At 38.1% G+C, this 24,235-nt stretch overlaps 1 protein-coding gene across 1 annotated transcript; it reads left to right on the forward strand.

Moving 5' to 3' along the window:
• The first annotated feature begins 723 nt into the window (after positions 1 to 723).
• ELOVL7 (ELOVL fatty acid elongase 7) lies at positions 724 to 22,619 on the forward strand. Its single transcript, XM_061480122.1, has 8 exons — positions 724 to 805; positions 10,219 to 10,312; positions 12,684 to 12,874; positions 15,320 to 15,400; positions 15,808 to 15,864; positions 17,971 to 18,076; positions 20,809 to 20,945; positions 22,224 to 22,619. Exons 2-8 carry the CDS (start codon positions 10,249 to 10,251, stop codon positions 22,425 to 22,427), a joined length of 840 nt encoding a protein of 279 aa, XP_061336106.1. The 5' UTR covers positions 724 to 805; positions 10,219 to 10,248; the 3' UTR covers positions 22,428 to 22,619.
• The last annotated feature ends 1,616 nt before the right edge of the window (positions 22,620 to 24,235 follow it).

Here is a 24,235-nt window from a genome sequence, read left to right on the forward strand (position 1 = left end):
GCTGGCACAGCTGGTTCTAGCTTTCTTTTGGAAGAGCCTCCTAGGGAGGATGCAGTTGCTGATGTATACAGTGTTCAGCAGCATGTCCGCTATGTTGAAGGGTAGCTTAAAGAAAAGGGAGGTGCTAGTAAGGGAGGGTGTCAGCTGCCTTTAAAATTTATGCCTGCCTAATGCAACACAATCAAAATTGGAGCAGAAGGAACGCGGTATTTTGCTGCTTGGGATTTCAGCCTAGGACCCAGAGGGTGGGTAGGTGGAGCAAGTACAAGGCAGTGGGAAACAATGGTAAAGGAAATCAGTCCACATCAGCATAAAAGCAGCGTGGGAGCAATTCAGCTTTTGCAAATTGCTGCATTAAAGAGTGAACAAAATAGTATTTTGGAACTCCACAGTGGTGTTACCAGCATTACTACTTACCAGTAATCTGAACCCAGCAAGATTACAGATGGTCCAATAAAAGTTCTGTAAAATTACTTTGACTTTGCAATGTCATTTTGTCATGGCAGCTGCAGTGGCAGTAGCTGGGTTAAGTGTATGCTATAGGCAAGATGGGAGTGTAGAAAAATACTTCTTTTTTTAGTAATGGTGAATTTTTTTCACTTTACTTGCACACCCCTTCTTTCTTAAGGTATTGTGTTCTTAAGGTAATTATGTATTTTTTGTCTCCCCTTCCTATGAAACTTCTTTCTGCTGTGTTTTCCTGTTACAAAAGACATCAATGTCTGGCTGGCTTTGTCTGCCACAGGTGGAAATTTATGGTCTGATTTTTCTGTATCTATTTTTCTGCAGTGCTGAATAGTTACAGGTATGTTGCCATTGATTAGTTAGTAGGTGCCTTTGGAAATAAGGCTTGTGTGTTTTTTTCCATTCCTATAGATTGTTGAGATGTTACCTGTGTAACAAGTCTTGTTCCCATTTGTTTTAAGGATTCTTTTCTGGAAGGTGAAGTCTAGCTCTGCATTTCTCTTTCTGCTTAACTTCCATGGAGTGCCCCCCACTCTGGTTATTTAATGACAATTTATGTCACTGTTCTGTTAAGTGATGGATAAACACAAACTAAGTTCTTTACAGGTCCTTGGTAGCAAACTGCTTCTACTGTAATTAATGGGATGTATGAGTTTCTCATATGGAGTTAAGTCATATGCATTCTTAACTGTTAATGAGGATAGATGACAAAGAGCCAACTCAGTGATTCAGCTTGCTCCTGAAGGAAGGGGACAGTCACTCATGTTCCTTTGTATTTGGACATGAGTGACTTTAATCGGGCAGATGGATTTAAGCAATAGTGCTAATAACCAGAGTCAGTTCTAAGCCATCCTACCCAGAGGTTCAGCAATGATACAGACTTTGGTTAGCAGTAGCGGGAAGGAGTAAAGAGAGAGAGCTTTAGTCTGATCACAGATCTTGGGAACGTTAGCTGAGAATGTGTTGCTTGTGGCCTGCTTTGTTGAGTGTACTGGGAAGGTATTGATAAGTTATATGAGAATGCTTTTATCTGTCTTGTAGAATGTTGAAGAGTCTTACCAAAACGTTCAAGTAACTACAGCATGTACTCAAAACAAGCAATCTCACCACCACAGTGAGAAGAAATTAAATGTCATTAGACCTAGCTTGTGGATGCCCCTTCATTTTTAGTCTCATAAAACACAAACCTTTGTTGTCAGCCATCTTTGATGCTTTCATTCAAAGCATTTTGTTAGCATTTGCACTCCCTCTGCCTTTTGAGGGCTTGCCTATAAATTGTCTTAAAAATCTAGGCTGTGCTGTCATTGCAGAGCAGGTGAGTTCCACTCCTTATCCTCTACTTCAGTACAGAGCTTTATATTCTGGTTTGCTTTGTTACGAACAATGTGTATGCGCTTTAGAAACAGTACAGCTGTAAACAAGTCTTACATTAGAGCTGTCTCTACTGAAGAGGGAAAATAAAACCCAGAATGGGTAAAGCTCACCTTATTATGAAGACGGTGGCTTGTAGGAATGAATGGGAAGTACTGGATGTAGGAGTTAGCATGGTTGTGTATCGCAGCTGAAAATACTAGATTGTGTTACTGCTGTCTAGCCCCTGCTTCTCATTTTATGAAAACCTGTTTGAAGTGACCCAAAGCTTAGTTGATCTGGTCTTGAAAGAAAGACTGAAATGCAGCAGAAAGTTTTCTAGTTACCTAATAAGCAAATAGGGGTAAGGAGAATCTATTCAAGGAGATGATTAACCTGGTTCGGATATGACCAGTTACTAAATCGGTACTTTCCCAAAGGTATTTGATAAGGGTATGATATATCAGTAGCTAATGGAAGTTACATTAATAAAAAGAATTACATCCTATGTGAACCTTATTTTGACTCGTAGGTGAAAGTTGTCATGTGATACGTGCCACAGGGCTCACTTCCTGAGCTGGTGTCACTGAGCAGGAATCGAAGGAGTGCAAGTCATGCACTGTGACCACCGAGAAGAGCTTCTGCCCTTGGCTGGGTGCAGGAGTGTCATGGTTTAAGCCCAGCTGATAACTCAGGACCATGCAGCTGCTAGCTCTCTCTCCCCCTTCTTCCTCCCTCTGCTTCTGCAGGGATGGGGAGAAGAATTGGAAGAATGTAACTCCCATGGGTTAAGAGCAGTCCAGTAACTAAGGTATAACGCAAACCACTGCTGCTACCACCAATAATAGTAACAGTAAGGGAAATAACAAGGGAAGAGAATACAACTGCTCACCACCTGCCAACTGATACCCAGCCCGATCCGAGCAGCGATCTAGCCCTTGTGGGTAACTGCCCTCATTTTATATACTGTGCATGATGTGCTGTGGTATGGAATACCTCTTTGGCTCATTTGGGTGAGGTGTCCTGCCTCTGCTTCCTCCCGGCTTCCTCTCCTCCTTGGCAGAGCATGAGACTCAGAAAGTCCTTGGTTGGAGTAATCATTACTGAGCAACAACTAAAAACATTGGCGTTATCAGTGCTATTCTGAGGCGGAAAGTCAGAAACATGGCACTGCACCAGCTACTAAGAAGGAGAAAAATGACTGCTGCTGCTGAACCCAGGATAAAGAGCCACTCACTGCAGCACAGGAGTAGGCAGGTGAGAGTAGTTGGCTGCAGGATGTCTGATATGCAAATGATGAGGAGTTTTTGTAAAGACAGGGGAGCACTGGTAATAAGTTCAAGGAGCTTTTTCCGCCTGCTTATCTTTTTGCCTTCCTCTGAAACATTGGGAACATGGTGAGGGAGAGAAAACTGGGGAAGATACACTTAATTTTGTGGTGTTCACGTCCTAGCTGAAACTGGGAATCTTTTTAGGGGCCTGCCCAGAGATCTTCTCATATTTGAGTTAAACTGGTAACTTGCGTTCAGGTCTTGAACTGGGTTCTCACTTACAAAGAAACTTTCTTCCAGGCTATGATTGCAGGGACTGTTTGGACTTGATGTGTCTTTTATGTGATGTAGGACATCAGTCCCTAAGATAATTTTTGCATGTGTCACTGCAACCCCTAGTGATGCATATAAGATGTTGGTGATGCCAGATCTTTTTCTGCCTCGCTGTAGCTCAATGTAATTTTTGTGGCTGTGGCTGTCATGTTGTAGAGTGTCCCATGTGGCTTGTGATGGACAGAGTGATGACTTGTGGTACAGGGTGTGAACTTCAACAGATCAGTACATGATTGTCTATGAGTAAGCAGGACTGGACATGATAATTCTGTGTCCTTCCTACATGATTTCACTATCAGCTTAAAGGGATCTAAGACAGGATTGTTACTGTCACCTTTCTCTGTGCCTACAGCATTGCATTTCTTTTACCTCTGTGTTTACTTTACGTGAACCTCAATGCTTTTGGGTGCAGGTTGGCTGAAAAATAGCTTATTTTTCCAGAAGACTAAGCTTTGAGCTGCTGTGACATATCCTGCAGCTGCCAGACCTGCCAGCAGTGATGCTGTGGGACTGCACACTGAAGCTTCCCAATTCAGCCATTGCTGGTGATTGATCAGTGTATGTGGACCAGGAAAATGCTGTTACGATTCTGGCTGGGCATTGGGCACAGCTTCTCACAGGAAGCAGCTTTTTTGTGCCTGTTGCCAGTGTTCAGCTTTGCTATGAAGTCTACAGTGTCAGTTCTTTTAACAGTTTATAGGCAGGTGTGGAAGGAAATACAAGCTGGACTTCTTATTTTATGCAAGATCAGAATAGGAAATCCATTAGTCTGGCAGAAAAGCAATCGGGAGTGTGATTGAAATGAAACGTGTTTTCACTAGTTCTGCTGCTAACAGACGATTCACATAAGTGAATGAGAGAGTTGATGCTAGTTTAAAAAGCAAATCGTTAAAGAGATACTGTGTAAATAATTCAGTAAGGGTGTCTACAGAGATGTGTTGATCTGTTACTGAATACTGCCAATGGGTAATTTTGCAAGTAGATGTTTTAATATAGTTTCTAAAACTCTTTAATCAGTTTTTAGCATGCCCACTTTTTTAAAAAAGAGATTATATTTGTCTTAAAATCTGCTATTCTCTTCCCCATGTCTACTCTAAAGCGTACTTGCAGAGATTGTTGATGCATTCTGGAGAGTTAGGGTTGGTGTTTTAAAATGGACTGGCTTCAGAAACAGAATTTGAAATTTAATAAAGGTAGCAACTAGTACCTCTCTCAAAGTTTGGAAGTTTCTCAAAATACCTCTGCAGCATACAGTCATCTTTCTTTTGTCACTTTTGTCATCTTTTGTCACTTACTTGGGCAGAACTGCCATCTGACAGGAACAACAGTGTTAAACAGCAACATTAGCAAAGAAGAAAAGGCCACCAAATGCTGAGCAGGATGTAGCCAATTTGCCTAAGAGATGAATTTTTCAAAAGGGTGGTCGACAGAAGGCATAAAGGATGGGGAAGATAATAGAAACTTCTCTGAAGGAAACCCCTAACAACAGGAGACATCCAGCTAAGTATAAAACTTGTGGCAGAATATAGGTGAGTAACCCGTCTAATGTAAGGCAGTTTGTATTTGTTTGCCAAATGGCATATGGAGGAATGTAGCTAGAGTAACTGCAATTATGTAAGCACACAGCCGTGGGAAATAGGAAGGGCAGAGCTGGTATTTCCCAGGTAAAACTTAAGATACCATCTGTGAAATGTCTTGATTTAATTACCCTCTGAACTTCAAGAGCAGAATTAACGAAAGTATGCCAAGTGATTCTGAAACATGGAAGTTTCATAACTGTGCCTGAATATGTAAGCCAGTATTACTGTCATTTCTTAAGCTAACATTTTGAAATCAGGCCTGCATGGGTCAATGTGTTCTACAGACTCTCCCCATCTTCCAGTGGGCTCTCTGGGGTGGAGGGTGCCCCCATCATTACCTACTTGCCTGCTTCTCACATTCTCCAGAACCTTTGCTTTTGCGGTCTGCCTTGGGTGGAAATTATTCCATTGAAGTTTGAACTGTATTGTTATACGGGGGTCCCTGTAAAGGTAGCTCCTTTGTCTTACTAATAATTAGCTTAGCAAGTTCTAGTGCAAATTCTTAAGTTCCCGCTGAGTTTTGGAATTTGTTTTCTGAAGTGACAGAGCTTACATTAGATTGTTTCACTTTACTTGTTTTTTTTTGTCAAGTTCCTTTGTTTGCTTGTGTTGTTCAGTAGCCATCAAAACAAAACATTTGTAGAATTATTATTTAAAAGCAAATCTTGGTATCTGTTTTAATGTTTAAAAAATATGTAGGGGGAATAAATGAGCATCAAGAATGGCAAATATCTGTCGTGTGGGCTAAGCAAAGGAATGTGAGAAACTTCATGTTCTCATTTAAAAATAAGGAATGTTTGAGGCATACCAGTAATTCCCATAACAAGAATCACTAATAGTTTTGTGTGCTAGCTGAACTTGAGCACTTCCAGCAGCTTGTTACATACTACTTGTCATCATGAGACATTCATTCACGTATAGTTTGGTGTGGTATTTGTGGCATTTTTGGCTGTGTAAATGATCTTATCAGCTGCCTTTGCCTCTTCAGTAAAAGTAATAGTCCCACTTGAAATTGGTTCTGCCAAGCTAGATGCCTTAACTGTTAGTGGTCTCTTTCAGCTGTCTGCTGAGCTGCAGGGGACCAGAGTCCAGCAAATTACTTTGGTCTTTTAGCATTTCTCTCCTTTGCCTCTCTTACACTCCCTATTTTTATAATGGTAAGGATACAGTTGTTTAAAGATGCCTTCAGAAATTATGTTAGTGCAGCAGGCATGAACCTAGGTGAACAATATTACTATTCCAATGGCATTTTAAAATAAAAATACAGAAAAGAAAAATAGCGCTAATTTCTTTGTAAGAGCTGAGTACATTGCATATGCTTTTGGGGTGATTTCAGGGATTGTTTTCCGAATGCATGTGCTTGAGAGAACTGCCTCTGTGTTTTAAGGAACTTTTCAAGCTAAGCAGACTGAAGTTACATGACTGCATTTTTTTAAGTTTATGTAAATTTCTTCCAATATGCCGTTTAAAAGAACCTAATTTTGAAAATGAATCTGGTTTGCGACTTCCCTAATTCTGAGAATGTGAACTTTCTAGACACTCTATTTTAAGAATAAAATTCCCTAGTGTTAGTGCATTTAAGTTACATTTTTAAATTTTGTTAAAAGCAGAAAGTGGAATATTGGAAATAAAAGTGCTGATGTGCTGATTCTGTAAGTACATTAAAAGGTCTGAAAACTAAATATTTATTTTCCTGATGAAACTGTGGTTATACAAACGATTAATGTTCAGATGAGTTTACGTAATGAAGAAATAAAGCTGTATATTTATCAAGTGTCCTTCTCTGCCCCAGAGTCTTTATCCCTACAGGCCAAATATTTCCAGTCTCACATTAGAGGATAAGGTCTGTAGACTTCAAAACTGCTAAGTGTTATGGAAGGTTGCATTATGGTCAAAGTGTTATCAGGTTATTCCTTAACAACGTGTTGTACTGTAAGAAAGCAGTCGTTAAAAAAGGCTGTGGGTTTTTTGTTGAAGCACAAGCTAATTGTTTATTTTGTGTGTGGCATGTGGGGTTTTTTTTATGCTTCTATTAAAAAACCAAACAAGCCTTAAACCTATTCTTTTCCAGTAGGTATGAATTTGTGAACTAGGTGTAACAGGATAAGACAAAATACTTTTCACGCTGCCATCAACCCTACTTGTGGATAGCTAACAAACAAAGAATCCTGAAATGCTAACAGTATAATGCAAACATTTGTTCATAGAAATGGGCTTCCAAGGGAAAACTAGGTACCTGATTAAGAAAACAGGTAGAATTGTAAAGCCCATTGAAAGCAAAGTAGTAGTGTTATATATGAAAGTTGGTTTAAAATGAATCTTTTAACTGTAGAAAAGTTCTGATCAGCACTGTTTCTGGCAGACATTACTCCTACTCTAAAAATAGTTTTACCTTATTGTAGTTTGTTTACCTTCAGATTCAAGGTAATTGATCAGTCAGTATGTCTTTGTGTTGAGGCTGTATCTGCTTTCTGACTGGTGCATCATTCTTTCTAGGATAGTAATTAAACTGCGGAAACTTCCAGAAAAAGTTTAGCATCTACTGTGGAGCTTCCTTGCTTGGTTATGAACAGAAAAGAAACCTTGAAGGCTGAGAGCCGTGAAGGATGTCTTAGCTCTTGTGAAACATTTTAAAGGGGGAAGAACTGCAAATGCTGGAGTCAGGGGAGGTGGGACAAAGGCCTCTCCACCAGCATGGCAGAGGCTGGGAAACGTGAGGATTTGCTATTTTGACCTGCTGCCTTTCTACTAGAAGCAGAAGCAATCTGTTGGAAGTAGTCTGGTTCCGGATAAAAAGCTTGCACTAGGTCCCAGTGCCTTGCAGTCATAAGAGTTTCTGTTTAAACACTGACAGAACATTTATTGGACTCCTAACACAAAAATAAAATGATGTCAACAAGTCAAGTGATAAATGTAAAGAATTGTGTGATTGTGAGGTTGCAGTTTTCAGGATGAGAGGTCTGCACTGTAAAAGGGAGAAAAAGTCAATCAATGCCCCAAGCTTATAGTAAATTCTTTTTGAGCCAACATTCACACAGAATTTTCTGGATTTTTGGAAGCATGTTTTGAAGCAGTAGGTTACTTCTTTCATTTAGGTTTTGGTCAGCATATTGAGCTACCTGGTCTGACTGAGTTCCAGTAACATCATCAGATGAGAGTGAGAAAACTGACTGGCAGTGAAATCAGAGAACTATTTTTATTATTGAAGAATTGATTAAATATAATGTAATATTCATATTCAGTGAATATATTTAATAAATATTGAGCCATGCTGTGCACAAGGTGTCTATAGACTTTGGTAGAATATTGTCCTAACTCCTGAACAGGGTACCTTCTATTTGCCATTTCTCATCTCTTGATAGACTGTTCTCATGAGACTGAAATGGGAATACCGGATTTTAAAGATAAGTTATTGAAATCAGTGTAATTATTGAAATGAGTATTTACAAAGTACAGATTTTGTGACACTTCCCTCAGCACCAGTTACAGCTGAGATGCCTGGCTGTCATAGTTGGGCAGTCTGATATGTGTACAAAACAGGATTGGTTTTACATATGCTTGATGTAATTTATAGTTTGGTTTATGGAGCAAAATGGCAGGGATATTTTTAATTTGTCTTTACCCATAAAATCTTTTGTGTCATGTGATTGCTGGTCCCAAAAGGAAGAGGGCCACTTAAGTTTCCATTAGAAAAGGAAGAGGATATCCCATGCTGCTGCTTATTTTGTCAGCACCTTCATAAATACAGAGCTTTGTAGCAAACATTGTAATATAAAATATAGGGCATGCGAAAATGGTCAGCATAAAGGCATTGACATTGAGTTGGGGAATGCTGATGCTGGAGGATGGTATTTCTGGAAAATGTGTACTTTAAACAGACTGAGAGGGAATATTTTTTGAACACAAAATTGATGGTGGTTTCAGATGTTCATCAGACACACAGGACAGAGCTGCAAGCAGGAGAACTAGTGGCTGACAAAGTGAGAACTGGGAAAAGGTAGATCAGATGAACTCTAATGAAGGGAAGCTTGTCTGTGTTGCATCTTGTGATGAATGGTGGGTGTTGTGTACTTTTGAGGCACCTAAAAACTCCTGTGAAGTGGCAGTGAACAAGAGGGTGCTTGTAGACCTGGAGATAAGGGTGAAATTGTTTTTCGGGAGTGTTAAGGTAAGGATAAATAAGATGACAGTGGGGAGATATGAGGAGAGATGCATTACCATCATGAGGGTAGAACTGGTTCTCCAAACCTCCATCTCCCTTAGTCTGAAGGAGACGCAGAAGGACAGCCTGAGCAAAGGAGCTGGTTATCAAAGTGTGCTACAGCCTGGACTAACAAAGGTGTGACTAAATAGTGTGAGGATTGCACAGGGGTATAGAGGGAAATCATATGGCAAAGTGAGATCCTGAGCGGGAATAGGAGAGACACTCTTCAAATGTGTTGGGATTTTTGAAAAGTATTTTCTGGGTGGAATGAGGCAAGGGCAGGGCTGATTAGTATTTGATTTTGAAGGAAAAATCATCATTCATATAAACATACTTCTCTGAAAAGTTTTACATATGTAGGTGGTGCTGCAGGCAAACTGGGTATGCCGGATAATTCTCTTGGGTTAATGATATTACCAGTGACACTTCATGATCCTGTTGTGGAAACAGTTGATTCATCAGGGTGTGATTTGCATGCAAATTGTAGCATAGGTAATTATTGTATTTAAAAGGAGTATGCAGACATATTGGCACCTTCCTTCCTTCCCACCTACCTTAGAAATACTTCTTGGTTAGAAAAATTAAAATTTTCAACACTAAATGTTGGAAAGCTGAACTTGATCACATAACAGTGACTTGGTCTGTCAAGTGGAGATGGTAGTAAAACTGAACTTAAGCAGCTGCTCTTTATATTTACCCCTTAACTGTAATGGTTAACCACAGCATGGTTTCTTGAGATAACACTTTATAGCGTGGAACCATCTTATTTGGTATGTTGAAATTACAAAGTCATATTGTTGTACATAACAGCTCAGCTATAAATTGCCGTAAGCATAGTGTGGTATGGTCAGTAAAAGCTCCCTGATCTGTATTTCACATATGGTGCTCTGTTGGCCCCCTATAATTTTTTCTTTCTGTTTTGTGAATATCCTTTCCAAAACACTTTCTTGACCTTTATTTTATTAATTAAAAAAAAAAAAAATCTGTATTTCTGTTTTGGTTTGTTTTCCTGTAGGCAGGATCATAAAATCTTAATCAAGTGAAAATGGCCTTTAGCAATCTGACATCAAAGGCTGTGCTACTGTATGATGAATGGATTAAAGATGCCGGTGAGTCATTTAAATCTTAAACTTACTAACTTTCAATAATTCTGAATAGCGATGCGTAGCTATTCCAGATATACTGTTTATCAACTTAAAGTATCTTTGTCTTCCTGTAAGTATTTCTAAGAATTGCCAAGTTACCTATAGACATTCTGAACTATGAAAAATAGACTATTTTGTGCATTTTAAAAAAGAAAAAAACTCAAAACCCATCAAGTTCATGGGTTTAACCTTAGACTTAATTAAGTGCAGACAGTGATTTCTGGCTTACCTGAATTGTACAATTTGCATTTTTCCTGTGCTTCTGAGTGCAAAGGCTTAATTCGTCTTCATTACCAAATAGTGGTGTTTTTCACTTAATTGAGCTAGGTGCATGGTATTTTGCTTTTCAAAGTAAAAAAAAAAAAAATAAAAACCTTGCTAAGTCACAGTATCTCAAAAATTAATCCTCAAAGTAATTGACACAGTTCTGTTTTGAAAAAAAATGTTAGTCTCTTATTGCACTTGGTAACAGATATGAAGCTGTGCTTTAATGTTGTTGTTCTGTAGTTTGAATACTTGCCAAAAAAAGATGAAGATGATCTCAAGTCTGGGTTAAGACCCATCTGTCACAGTAGAAGAGGCATGTTCCTCACTGTGGTAGGCACACAGTGACAGGGATTAGCTGACTCCTGGGGAAAACCTGAGAAGCAGTTAAGGTTTGGTAATAAAATTACAAATTTATCTTTTCCAGTACAGCTGAGAACCATTTGTCCTGTTCTGCAGAGCCACAGCATACAAGTGAGAAGGGAGTTTTATCAATATGACTCCTGGGGTGAAGTGGATTGGGATAGAGCTGGGTGATGGAGCATTTCTGCAGCAGTATACATGACTTCGGAATTTGACTTCCTTGTCCCCCTGCCTAGCAGTGCTTCTGTGTGGCTTTTCATGGCATACTGCTAGTGGTGGGATGTTGTTTTGTCAGAATCAAGCTGGGAAGACCAGTGGGAAAATTTTGGTAGTACCAGTGCAATGGGTGGATGCACAAAAAGCAGTCAGTTGCGAAGAGCTGGTGATTCTCTTGCAGTTCAACACATACAGGAGCCTAGTGATGTGTTTCACAATCCTTGTTGGTCTGTGGGCAGCATCACTGGGCACATGACAGACTGAGCAGCATTATAATATGTGTTTTCTTCCTCAACCTGTTTTAAAACTTCCAGTGGCTGTAAACAAAATCAGAAGGTATCTTGGGTGGTATGGTGCTTGAATGCTGTAGGTTGAAAAATCACAGACTTCAGACATTTGGCCATGAATTAAGCACTTAACAAAAATTGCAGTGGTATAATTTCACCCCCAAAATACAGCTACAAACCATGAAAGCATCAGTTTACTGAATCACTGGGGGTTGGACCGGATGACTGTTGAAGGTCCCTTCAAACCCAAACCATTCTATGATTAGTTAAGTTTGGGGTCATTCAGAAATTAATATGCCAAAAGTTGGTTTTTAGAAATTAAAACTAATATATAGATTTTTTTTTTTAAAGAACATGAAGCACGAATCTGTTCTCCTGCTTATGGAGAAATATGGAAGTTTTTGATGAGCTGGGACCCAGTGATGGGCCACAGAAGGGTGCATTGGTGTGGTGAAGCTTAGGAGTGCCTGCCAGCCTCAGCTGCAGGGAGAGGGAGTGGGGTGTACATAGGAGGAGGACTCTGCAATGCTTCTGTCTGGGGTAACTGGGAAAACATTTTTGCTGCTTGGAGGCTTGTAATATGAAAGTGTGTTTTATGGTGCTGTAAAGTGGTGACATGTCTGCACTGAATAGGCATAAAGCCTCAAATACTAAACTATGAATACCAATTTATGGGACAGAAGGCCTTTGAACTTTAAAATCCTTTTGCTTAGTATTTTTAACATCATGTGGCTTATAAAGTTCAAGGATCTTGCAAAGTGTGGCTGCTCCCTGTGACTTGAACCCATGAAATAAGGTTCATGCTTTTCTAGAAGAATGAAATCTCACATGGAAAAGCAGCCTCAGTGATCTGCTTGTACGCTGCCTTCTTATGCTGCCCTCTGAGCCCCGTTCATGTGTGAAAGCACAGCATTTTCATGGAGAGCCCTAGTCGTGCCACTTATGATTCTGTTTCTTCTGTTCATTGTATGTGAAAAGTTGATGCAGAGAAGTGTTGAATCCTACATGTGCTAAATCTTGTTATCCAGTCAGTATGGATTTGAGATGAATGGACTCTGAAACATGATCAGTTACAATAAAAAACCATGATCAGTGAAAATAAAAAGCTATTAAGAATTAATTACCTTTCTGTAGCTGGTTTAGGATTTAGTAAGTCCTGGAAAGATCTGATTTTTTGTCTTTTTTCCCTTCTTCCTCTCCTATAGATCCAAGGCTGGAAGGATGGCCACTCATGTCTTCACCTTTTCCAACAACCTTTATCATTGTAACCTACATTTATTTTGTCACTTCTTTGGGACCCAGAATCATGGAAAATAAAAAGCCTTTTGAACTCAGGCAGATAATGGCATTTTATAATTTTAGTGTGGTGGCCCTCTCTCTATATATGACTTATGAAGTAAGTATTACTTTTTTTGTAATGTATTTATATGTTTTGTGTTGCTAACTACTAACTTCTCTTAAATTTATTAACAAAATTCCCACTCTGCACTTCTCAAAAAGCTATTATTCTGATTGCTGTAATTATATTCCTCCAAGCAATATACTAGACTAGTTCAGATGATACTTGAAAAAAGGGAATAAGTCATACCTAGAAGGTAAGATTGTAAAACATCATATGTGTCATCATATGTAATTTACAAAATTAAAAATTCTCGTAATTTATTTAATTTCCCTGGGCTGTAGTAGGTGAAGCAGACTGTTTTCCTTAGTCTGTTGTAACTATTTCTGTCCTACCACGTAATAATCGACACTGATTTTTCAAACACTGTATTGGGTATATTTACTATCAAATAATCTTCAGATGGATCTGCCCTTTAAATGACAGAAGTTAACAAAATCTAATCTTCATCTTAAAAAACAAACCAAAACAACCAAACAACCCCCCCCCCAAAATAAAAAATTCCAAAACCCCACCAAAACAAACAAGAAATAAACCCCAAAACCAAACAAAACCCAACACCCCTCTCCCCAAAACCCAAACCATGAAAGCCTTTAGCATTAATTTTTCCCTACCCCAAATATAGCAAATATTTTTGTCTAAAAAGGAATGTTGAGATTTGCTGTAGTTCATTGCTCAAGCAAAATGTTAGACTTTGAAAAGCCTGATGAGTTTTATAGTGTTATGGATTGAATGACTTAAAAATCTTTGGTATAGACTGAAGGTACAACTTAGGTAGAATCTTTAATTTGCTGCCTTAATCCTTAAGATAGCTAATGTCTGCTGAGTTTTCTGCTTGGTTGGGTTGGGGTTTTTTGGTCGTTGTTTGGATTCTTTTGTTTTGGTGTTTGTGGGTGAATATTTGGGGGTTTATTTTTTTGTTTTTTTTTTTATTTTGGCTGGTTGTTGGTGTTTTGGTTGGGGATTTTTTTGGTTGGCTAGTTTTTTGGTTGGCTAGTTTTTAAAGTGCAGCTATTTAGGAATAATGTGAATGATATCTCATACATTTCTTTGGTGAAGCATCACTATGCTAGTACTGACCCTCTTTGTGTTAAATATGGCTGTGTGGCTATTTCAGGTTTGGCAAACTAGTAATGAAGTTGTCGGATTGCACCAAATTGGCAGGATACCTTTCTGTTAGCTTAATTTGCATAAGTTTCATCGTGATTTAACAATGAACTGTGTGACGTTTCTTTTAGCAGCACTTTAAAGGCAGTGCAGCAGCAGCTGCTTTGTGTCATGATTGTTTTGGGGAAACTGGTAGGCAAGATGTCCATGTTTGCTCTTTAGACTTTGTTTTGACAAATCACTGAACTTTTGTGATTTGGTGCCAGGTTGGTTTTGGTATAACCCTCAAAACCAAAGAACAATATTAAGCTTCTGTTAATGTCTGGTACTGACACAGAATTCGATTAGTCTGCTGTACAGACTTCCATGTTACAATTTCATGAAAGAATGCTTGGATTGAATGTTGATGGATTGAATTTCTGCTATCGTCTGGTGCTCAGCAAAAAGCTGATTCTTTCCCTCTTTGGAACTAAGCCATTTGGTGGGTGCTTTAGTATTGTGCTGTCTGGGTGGTGTTTCAAATCTTGTTTTATTTAAGCAACTGATCCTTCTAGGAAGTTAAATGGACTAAACCCTTCTATCTGTTAAGAGAGCTGAACCTCCCTGCTACCATGCATGAGTGGACGATGATGATCAATGGCTGAGAAACACTTTATGAATAGATAGAAGATAGGGTAGTCCTAGTGGATGCCAAGCTTTAATTTATTCCAAGAGAAAAGATTAAATTATATTTGTTACAGACAGTCCTTTGGTCATGCATATGCTCTTGATTGTAAACCCCTAATTCTCATTGCTTATATCAGTGAAAGACTAAATGAATCATGCTGTTTAACTAAGGAAAATTTTAAAACTATGGTACAAAATATACAGTTCCTTGTCTTTCATAATATCAAGCCATATTTTTCTGTTGGGCTGGTTTTCTTATAGTATTAAGATGCTGTGCTAGTTTCTTTTTGGTATTAAGGTGGTTGACCGTGATAGCAATTTTCAAAAACTATCAAAATGTTTGCTTTGTTTTTGTGGTCTGATTTACACAGTAAGTTGCCTTTTTAGCACTGGTTTTGAGACGCAGCTGTTTCTCCTCTTCAGTTACTAGTGCTGAAATTATGGGTGTAGAAGGAAAGTTCTTTTCTATAGGTGTGGTCCTGGAGTTAGAAATTCATTAATTTGCAACAGCAAAGGATTACTGGGTAGCTAGGCCTCACAGAGGTAGGTGATTGACACAGCTGCGAATTCAACAAGTTTTTAACATTGTTTTCTGCTTCTGCTTAGTGATTGTAAAACTAATCCTGAAATAATGAAATTTTCAAATTTTTTCCCTTTTCTTTGCTCCAGTTTCTTATGTCGGGTTGGGCCACAGGGTACTCATTTCGATGTGATATTGTTGACTACTCGAGGTCACCTACAGCTCTGAGAGTAAGTTGCTAAACACAAAGCTTAATTGTTATGCTACACTGACTTTATGTTTAGAAACGGTTTTTGTACAACCAAATGCACTGCAGTAGAGTGGAATGTACTAAATGGAAATAGCCTCTTGCATAATGTGGAGCATGTGAATTAACTGGAGGGGTTCATTGTTTGGTAGAAAGAAAAAGTCAATGTATTTGTTGGCTTGTTCCTCCTGGTTTTAAAATTCCTGCAGGATTAAATGTTTTGTGTTTTTAAAGAAAAAATAGACTGTATAGTTAAATATTTAGTGCGTACCTTGTGACACTGCTTACTCATCCCACTACTTTTCTTTATATACTTTATTTTTTTATGCAGCTGCTTTGTTTTATTAATGACTCTTACAATTAAACAGTTTTTGGCTTTTACTCTTGCAGATGGTACGAACTTGCTGGCTTTACTACTTTTCCAAGTTCATTGAATTATTGGACACTGTAAGTATTTGTAGCCTAATAAAAGAAGTATTGATGTTTCCTTTTCACAGTAGAACAGGTGCTGTTGGGGACTGAAGAGCATAACCTGATTTTTATTTAGCACTTCAATCTTCAATCAGTGGAATACTGTCAAGGTGTTTACCCTTACTATCTCTTCTCATCTTATTGTCCCGTTACACTGTCATTTATTGCTTGTCAGGAAAAATGTTAATAATGGAACACACCTTTAAAAACTTAGGGAGCCATGATAACTTGTCTGTTTAACAGCCGAGTACACTAACCTGTTGTGCTACGGCAGTGCTGTCTCAACACTGCAGATGAAAGAACAGCTGATCATGGTGAATCTTTTCCATGTCATCTTCAGATTTTATCTTCCACATTCAGGATATTTGCATCAGCAGCTCTGGATGCAGCATAAATTTGCCATACATACCTGCTCTGAATTCCTGTGTATATCTTGGAAGTCATGACTATAGATATGTTTGGTGTCAGGCTGGCACTCTAACCTGTTTTTTAAGTCTGAGCAGCAATGCATTGAAACAGTCTGCAGACTGCACTTGCCACCAGCAAGCGTCTGCTTCCCCTCTTCCTGAGACCAACACCTAATAGTTGGGGTTGTTCAGCCTGGAGAAGGAGAAGGCTGCGTGGAGACCTCATAAGAGCCTTCCAGTATCTGAAGGGGGCTTACCAAGGATGCTGGGGAGGGGCTCTTCATTAGAGACTGTAGTGATAGGACAAGTGGTTACAGGTTCAAACTTAAACAGGGGAAGTTTAGATTGGATATAAGGAAGAAGTTCTTTACTGTAAGGGTGGTGAGACACTGGAGTGGGTTGCCCAGGGAAGTTGTGAATGCTCCATCCCTGGTGGTGTTCAGAGCCTTGGGTGAGATGGTTTAGTGTGAGGTGTCCCTGCCCATGGCAGGTTGGTTGGAACTAGATGATCTTAAGGTCCTTCCCAGTCCTAACTCTTCTGTGATTCTGTAGTAGGGTTGGCTTAGCTATTCTCAAGCTAGCTTCAGAGTGTTGGAATCAGCTCTGATTTAACTTCTGTGGGGCACAACAGCGGTGATTCAGGAGCTGGCTCATGAGCAGTTCGGATGTTATACATCTTGTGAGTAAAGTTAGCCATCTAACTTTCATATGCAAATACTCATGATTCAGTGCTGGAAGATCTTACTGACTGAGCCAAATGGAATGGTAATGGAAGGGCCAGGAATGCTAAAACTGGAAAAGCCTGACAAGTTTAGTCCTCTATTTACCTTTACTTTACTACCCGCTGGTTAGTCTGTTCCTTTTTAATTGGTCCTGGGCCTGAAATGTCTTTTTTTTTTTTTTTTTAGTTTGTGTTGTTTGAATCTACCCAATCAGGTACTTTTGTCTCAGCAGCTTTTTGGATTTATTGCAAAAATAATTTCTTAGCTGTATTTAAGTCAGCTGTTCCCAAATGTTTTCCCTGACACACCAGACTTCTTTTCTGCTGTATTTATTTGCTTGCCATCTGATACTCCCCTTTGCATGACCTGACTTCATACAGTTTTCTTGCCCTGTCTTCCTTTTACACTTCCCTCAGTATCTGTCCTTTAAAATGTGTCCCATCAATATAACTAAGAAGACGTACATATATTCAGTTCAACTTTGCCTTTTTCCAAGGATAACCAAGTCAGTGTTCATAAAAAAAGTGCGCTTTTTCTAACCAGATATTTTCTACTGTCTGTGTCTGGTGCTAGGCCTTTGGCCAATTTTCCCAAATGGCCTTGCATTAGTAGCTCAGGGGACTTAAAATCTGATGCTTCTAGATACTTCTCAATCTAAGCAAGTCCATCTTATGCTGTCTGTTGCACACGTAAGTGATGGTTCAACGTTGGACATTCGCTTTCAAACATTGCTCTGGCTTTTGAGATGCCATAGCTGAATTTTACATACAAATTTACTTACTTTTGGAAACTAGTCTGCATCTCCTGAGCCTCAGTTTCTCCTCTTCTTCCAAGACTGTGAAGAATTGTTAAATGTATAGTAGTGGGCAGCTAGCACTAATGCATAGTTTTCTCTAAGTATGTTCAGCTTGATTATCTACTGTAACATTCTGTTCATTAAAAATCTGTTTCAGATTTTTTTTGTGCTGCGTAAGAAAAACAACCAAGTTACATTCCTGCATGTCTTTCATCATTCCATCATGCCATGGACCTGGTGGTTTGGAGTCAAATTTGCTGCAGGTAGTGGAGAGAGAGTTGAAGTTGTACATATCTTCTGATAGTAAAAGTTAACTATGCTGGACAAAAAAACATTGCAAACATTGGTGTTTTAAAATTTAGATGTCTGCAGTATTTCATGAAGCATCTGAGATCACCATAATTATTTAAATGGGTGGGGAGTACTCAGTTTTCCTGTTTGACAGCATTTTGTGCAGTGTTGTTTTTTCTTAGGGGTGTGAAGGGTGCAGAAGAGAACTTACATATGCAGAGATGAGACTGCAAAATCACAAGTGCTAAGGGAGACATATGAGGCAGGTGACTGTTGAAATGACATCAGAGCCATTTGTCCCCCTTTGTAGCTATTTTTGCTGGCTTCAGGTAGTGTAACTGGGGCGTATTTACATCCCATACTTTGACTTCCACAAAACCACAGAAACATTTTTCTGGATCTTACTTACTACAGAAACTTATTTGAATTATACTGAATTGAAAGTATTTGTCTACTCCCATCTTATCTTGACTTTCTCCTTTCCTGCTCTGTATGTCTGTGCATGCATCTTCCTATGCTGTAATATTAGTGTGCACCATTAATAAACAAAGGTTACTGTGAGAATAGCCTGAGAAGCACTGAGTGGAGAAATTCAGAGTCATTTAGCAGTCCATCTCTATGAGGCTGTGGGTTTGTTGGGTTTTTTTTTGGAGTTGCCCCTGAAAAATAGGGGGTTTGTGTGTTTCTTCACTCATGTTCTCTGGCGTGTTTGGTTTTTGTTTTTTTTTTTCCCAGAAAATAGGTGACAAATTGATGAAGAGAACCATTGCTTATTAAATCTGATCTGTCATGAATACAAAAGTAACAAGTGGAAGCAGCCTGTAGAATTGGTAGATGGACTCTTTTGAACATATCCAGTGTGCAGATTTTCCTAGTGTATAGAAGAATATGTTTCTGCTGGATTTATTGAGTTATTGTTAATAGGAAGCTGGTGTTTTGATCATGTCTTTTTAAAATGTTGCTGAGTAACTGGTATTTCAGTTCGTTAATGATGAAATTGTGAGTAGTTTTCTCAGCACACAGTTCAGTATGTTTGGAAAACACAAAAAAGCACAAACAACTTAACAGTTCCTCCTCTTCAATCTCAAAAAGTTTCCATTTATAGGTGATTAACTTTCTGCCTTTTATCTAGACAGTATCAATATACCAGCTACAGGCTTCTGATTTTGCATCAGGTTCAGATTTCCCTTATGATAATTTCACAAATACTTTCAGCAAAGTATGCAAGAACCATTTTGTCCTCTGCTAATAATAGTCATTGGTATACATGCAGAGCTGTATTTGTTCCTACAGCTGTATTGCTTATCTTTACACCAATCTTTCCAAATATTGTTCTGTTTGGTACCTTAATTTTCTTTCCAAGAATTTCAGTCCTGCTGATGATTATTGTGTATTCAGTTTCATCACTATTTGTCCTTCTAAATGGTGGCATTGATCAAGTTTTCAACCTGGTAAAAAACCAGTGCATTTGGATAGAGATTTTTTTTTTTCCCCTCTTTTTTTTTTTCTCTGATCTGATTCAAACAGGGAATTGTAAAATGGAGCTTATGTATGGTGGTGCTTTTTGAGGCATATTTTTGTACTGTTAGTTGGGTGTTCTTTCCTTTTGTTCTGATTTATCTATTTGTTTTTATTTCTCAATACTCACTGTGCAAGCCAAAAGAAGTACATATATTTGAATTGTAAGAACACTTGAATTATTTTTAAAAATATAAATAGCTAAGTTTCAAAGAAAGTTTACAATCACGGCAGGGGGAGTTATGGTCTATCAAGATGGAAGATTAGTGTGAGCTACTAAAATCACAAAAGATGTTTTCTTTTTAACTTGAATGGTACTTAATGGAAAATTGGCTTTTTTTTTTCTTTTCCCTCTCTCTAAATATCTGTTTTTCTGTCATCTTGCTTTCTTCTGATGCTCAGTATTTTCATGTTCATATTTCTCTTAAAAATACTTTGCTGGCTGCTGCTTATTGGATCATTATTACCTATAATTTCTTGTGTTCATTAAAATAACACAATTTTGAGCAGGATCATTTAACTCCATAGTTGATCCAATGGAAAAGGAAAAGTATTTCTTTACTTCCTTTGTGAAATGTTTTTATCTTACCTGTTTCAGTCATGAGTTTGCCATAAATAGGGCTACTTGGTCTTACATTTCCTTTTTGCTCTAAGAATACTTTTGTGGTGGATGATGGGTTTATGAGATCCTCACTTAGGTCAAGATTCCAAAAACTTACTATGTGACATTGTGATTCTTTCCCTGGGAACCTGGAAATCTGTGTTGGGGAATGAATTATTAGTTATCCTTCAGAGTTCTGGAAAGTTCATTGTGATGTCTAGCAAACAGGTGTAAAACAGGTGTAAAACACTGTTTCTACTATATTCTCTGAATCTCCATCATGTATATGTTTTAATAAAAAAACAATTTAAAAAGTGAACCAAAAGAACAAAAAATTCCACTAAAATCTTTTACAGATAATTCAATCACCTTGGTTTTCTTGCTGTTTTGGAAATGCTCAGAAACTGATACAATCCCACAGAATTGGTGTCAACTCAGTTCAAGTTAAATACCTTGTGGGTTAATCAAAGCCTTTAGGGTTTGTGGTACCTTGTTTTTCTACTCCAAAACAGAGCACTAGGACCTGAGGTAGCTTTTTAAATACCTGATGCAATAATACTGGTACTGTGTTTGTTTTTATTGCAGGTGGTTTGGGAACATTTCATGCACTGCTAAACTGTATTGTCCATGTTGTCATGTACACGTATTATGGAATCTGTTCTTTGGGACCAGCCTATTATAAATATTTGTGGTGGAAAAAATACATGACCACTATGCAACTTGTGAGTAACTTGTTTGAATAAACACCTCTCAAAGCTGATTGTAGCTAACACAGAATTAATGCAGTACATTTGTACTTTAGTTATGTTCATGTGTGTAGCTTACAATTGGTACAAGGTTTACCTGTGTTTTGAGTGAAACAAAAGTGAGCTCTCCTCAGTTATATACTTAAATATGCTGACTTCAGTATTCACTATAATCACAGATTTAGACACATGAGCTTTTTAGGTGTGCAGTGCTTGGTAAATATATTTACAAAACTCATTGCCTGTATGAAAATGATTAGAACGTAGTTTACACCAAGGAAACAAAACTGATGTGCAGACTACATATGGCTAGTAGTAACAAAAGGGAAAAAGAAGTATTTCTTAAGAATTCCATGTCTGTTCTTTTATAGAAAATGTGTGATTAGAGAACTTGCTTCTCTTTAACTCAGAGCATTAAAACTCTCCCTTTCAGTAATTACAGTAAGTGTTTTATTAGCCTTAGATCACTTTCAGAAGGTTACCACTCTGGGTGCTTTTTCATGCCTGGCCTTTTTAATAGCTGAATTTTCAAAATTCAGCTTCCAGCTAAACAATTAGTTTGGCCCGAGCAAGGATGCTGATGGAGGAGGGAAAGGAGCAGGTAGAAACAGTCATGGCTGGCTGCTTGCACCAGGTCTGGTGGTAATAGAATAGTTAATGTAACCAGGTGAAATTGAACAATTAAGCTTGAATATTTATAGCTTAGTCTTTTTGTCTTGGAAGAACTACCAGTGGATTATTAACTTTGAGTTCATGTGGAAACTTTTATTTGTAATTGTCCATTAAATTGTTCTTTGGGACCTGAAGAATTCAGTGTCGCATGGTAGTATGTGGGCAAGGTGGGAATTCATGTTCTGAAATCCTGTAATTATTGTCTTTTCATGTGTTTGTTTTTTTGGTCAGGTGGGTTTTTTCTGGCTAATTTTTCTAAAGGAGCCTCCCATTCTCAAGTAGTCAAACGCTATCTCCCATCTCTTGTTTTCAGAACTGGCCAGGGCAGACTCCCATTCTCCTAGTATGGGTTTCTCAGTGCTGCTTATAATTCAGTTTGTCGCAGGACTTCTCTTTCTTTTCTATATGGAAGTGTTTTTCAGTGAAGTAACATTTGGAAGAGGGGCTTTAAAGGTTCATCTCAGTCAGTTTTAAAAAGAGCTCTCCCCCAAGGCATTCTGTTCTTCCTTAGGCAAGTTGTGTTTCTGTAGTAAGGCTGATATTTATTTAAAAAGTATTTATTTTCTTCACCTTTTTCCCCAGGTCCAGTTTGTTTTGATTACAGGCCATATTGCACAAATCTACTTCATGGATGATTGTCCATACCAGTATCCAATTTTCATGTTTATTATCTGGGTGTATGGCTCTTTGTTTTTGGTCTTGTTTCTCCACTTCTGGTACCACGCTTACACAAAGGGAAAACGACTACCAAAAATGGCGAAAAATGGGATCAGCAAAGATCAGTGAAACACACTCTCATCTCTAACATCAAGAAAGTGTATTCGTCAAAGTAGAAACTGCTTGACAATCGAGATACTTAGGTGCACACACTACATGGTGTATATTTTGTATGTTTTCGTCCAAAACAGAATTTGTATTTTTACCATAAGTTATTTGGGATTCAGAATTTGGGGGATGAGGAAAGCAGTGAGGATCTCTAAAGGATTTTTTTCAACATCTTGTTCATGTCTGTTGTGTAAGAAATCAATGGATAGATGATCTCTAGAAGATGCTTGAAAATAACAATGTTCACTGGGGAAACTAAAATGTGTATGACGAGTACTGAGTACTTTGAACACTGAGAGAAAAATATTGCTTCACCTTAAATGTTGTGAGTTGCTGAGACTGTAAGCTGCTTTTTATTAAAAGAATGAACCTTCAGTAAGTACCTTTTACAGAATCTCAAGCTTATTATTAATAAAGTTAATACATAAACATTGCTACATCTGTTTACAAACTGTATAACTTTAAAGGAAGGATTGTATGCTAATCTGTCAAGGTATCGCGTTTCATTTGAAGATCATAGATTTTTGGATATACTGTCTAAGGTAACTTAATTCACTTAATGTTGTACTCACAAATATATTGTTCTGAATATTGGAAACCTGCTGATTTGAAGATTATCTGAACTGTCTTATAGTGTGATAATCAAAAAATCTTACTGACTTGTTCACCAAAGTAGCCTAATGTACTTACTATTCAGTGTATCTACGGATATATTTTGATATTGGTAGCTTAGGCTGTTTAGGGAGGAAAATAATCTTGTCATTCAGTAGCTAGAATCTTAGTTGTCGAGTAAGTTTAAAAAAAGTACTTTTGATTGAAGGCTGAGTATCACATAGCATGATTTGTACTGTGTCTACTTTTTTCCATTTCCATTATCTATTGAAATACATGCCTACAAAGATTTTTGCTGGTCTTTTTTTTTTTTGTTTTGTTATTGTTTGGTTTTAACCACTCAAGGTTAAAGTTTCTCTATTAATAGCACCAGTTACCTTGTCCAGAACAGGGCAAAAACGTATGTGCCATTCTTTGGGCTACTGAGAGTGAGACAGGCAGTGGTGGCTGGGCACGACTCCAGTCTCTGTGGAATTAACCAGTATGTTGCTTTCCATGCTTAAGCAGCTTGTCAGGGTCACACATGTATGGAAATCAAAGGACCTAGCTATTTGTATTCAAGTTGCATTTGTACTGTATAAATTTATTAAGGAATTGGTGCGTGCAACAGACCTGCAAATGTGGAGTTGAAGGTGTTCAATGTTATCCTTAAAAGTACTGTTTTCTATTATGTTCACTAAAAACGGAGAAGTTTGTTCTGTGCTTGTTCTATCTGTGGAGTATTCGAACACCCAAAACTTTGGGTCAGGTTTTAATTACCTATGTGTTGTACAATTCCAAGAAAGTCAGTTTTGTTACCTGGATACTTTTATGGGGATACTGCCATTTATGGTGCACTGTTAATGCTAAAAGGATTTAAATTTTATCTTGGACATGAGTTGCAAATGATTTATTATGAGATTATATACAAGTTGTCTTTATAAAACAAATAAAAAATAATTTATATTTTAGCTTTCCAGTATTTAATCACTGTAGCTATCAGCTGCCATGGCAGGTTGAAATTAGATCCCAGAAAGGATTTGGATAGCAGATGTATATTTTGACCCCTGAATTTTAGATGCTTGATCCCAGAATTCTCAGTGCAGAGTTTAGGCTCCCTGTCAGTGCATGCAAAGAGGTGCTGTAGCACAGAATCCAAATCAGCTAGGGTGCTGATC

This window comes from Pezoporus flaviventris, unplaced genomic scaffold (genome assembly GCF_033815535.1).
Source record: "Pezoporus flaviventris isolate CSIRO_AGI_PZ_B2104156 unplaced genomic scaffold, CSIRO_AGI_Pfla_v1 ptg000172l, whole genome shotgun sequence".
NCBI lineage: Eukaryota > Metazoa > Chordata > Aves > Psittaciformes > Psittacidae > Pezoporus > Pezoporus flaviventris.

What these genes read in the sequence shown, in the direction of transcription:
- ELOVL7 (XM_061480122.1), top strand. Translation starts at nt 10,249, where the DNA reads ATGGCCTTTAGCAATCTGACATCAAAGGCTGTGCTACTGTATGATGAA. An exon ending in GGTCACCTACAGCTCTGAGA is followed by an intron (nt 15,401 to 15,807) that starts GTAAGTTGCTAA and finishes TTACTCTTGCAG; the next exon opens with ATGGTACGAACTTGCTGGCT. An exon ending in TGGAGTCAAATTTGCTGCAG is followed by an intron (nt 18,077 to 20,808) that starts GTAGTGGAGAGA and finishes TTTTTATTGCAG; the next exon opens with GTGGTTTGGGAACATTTCAT.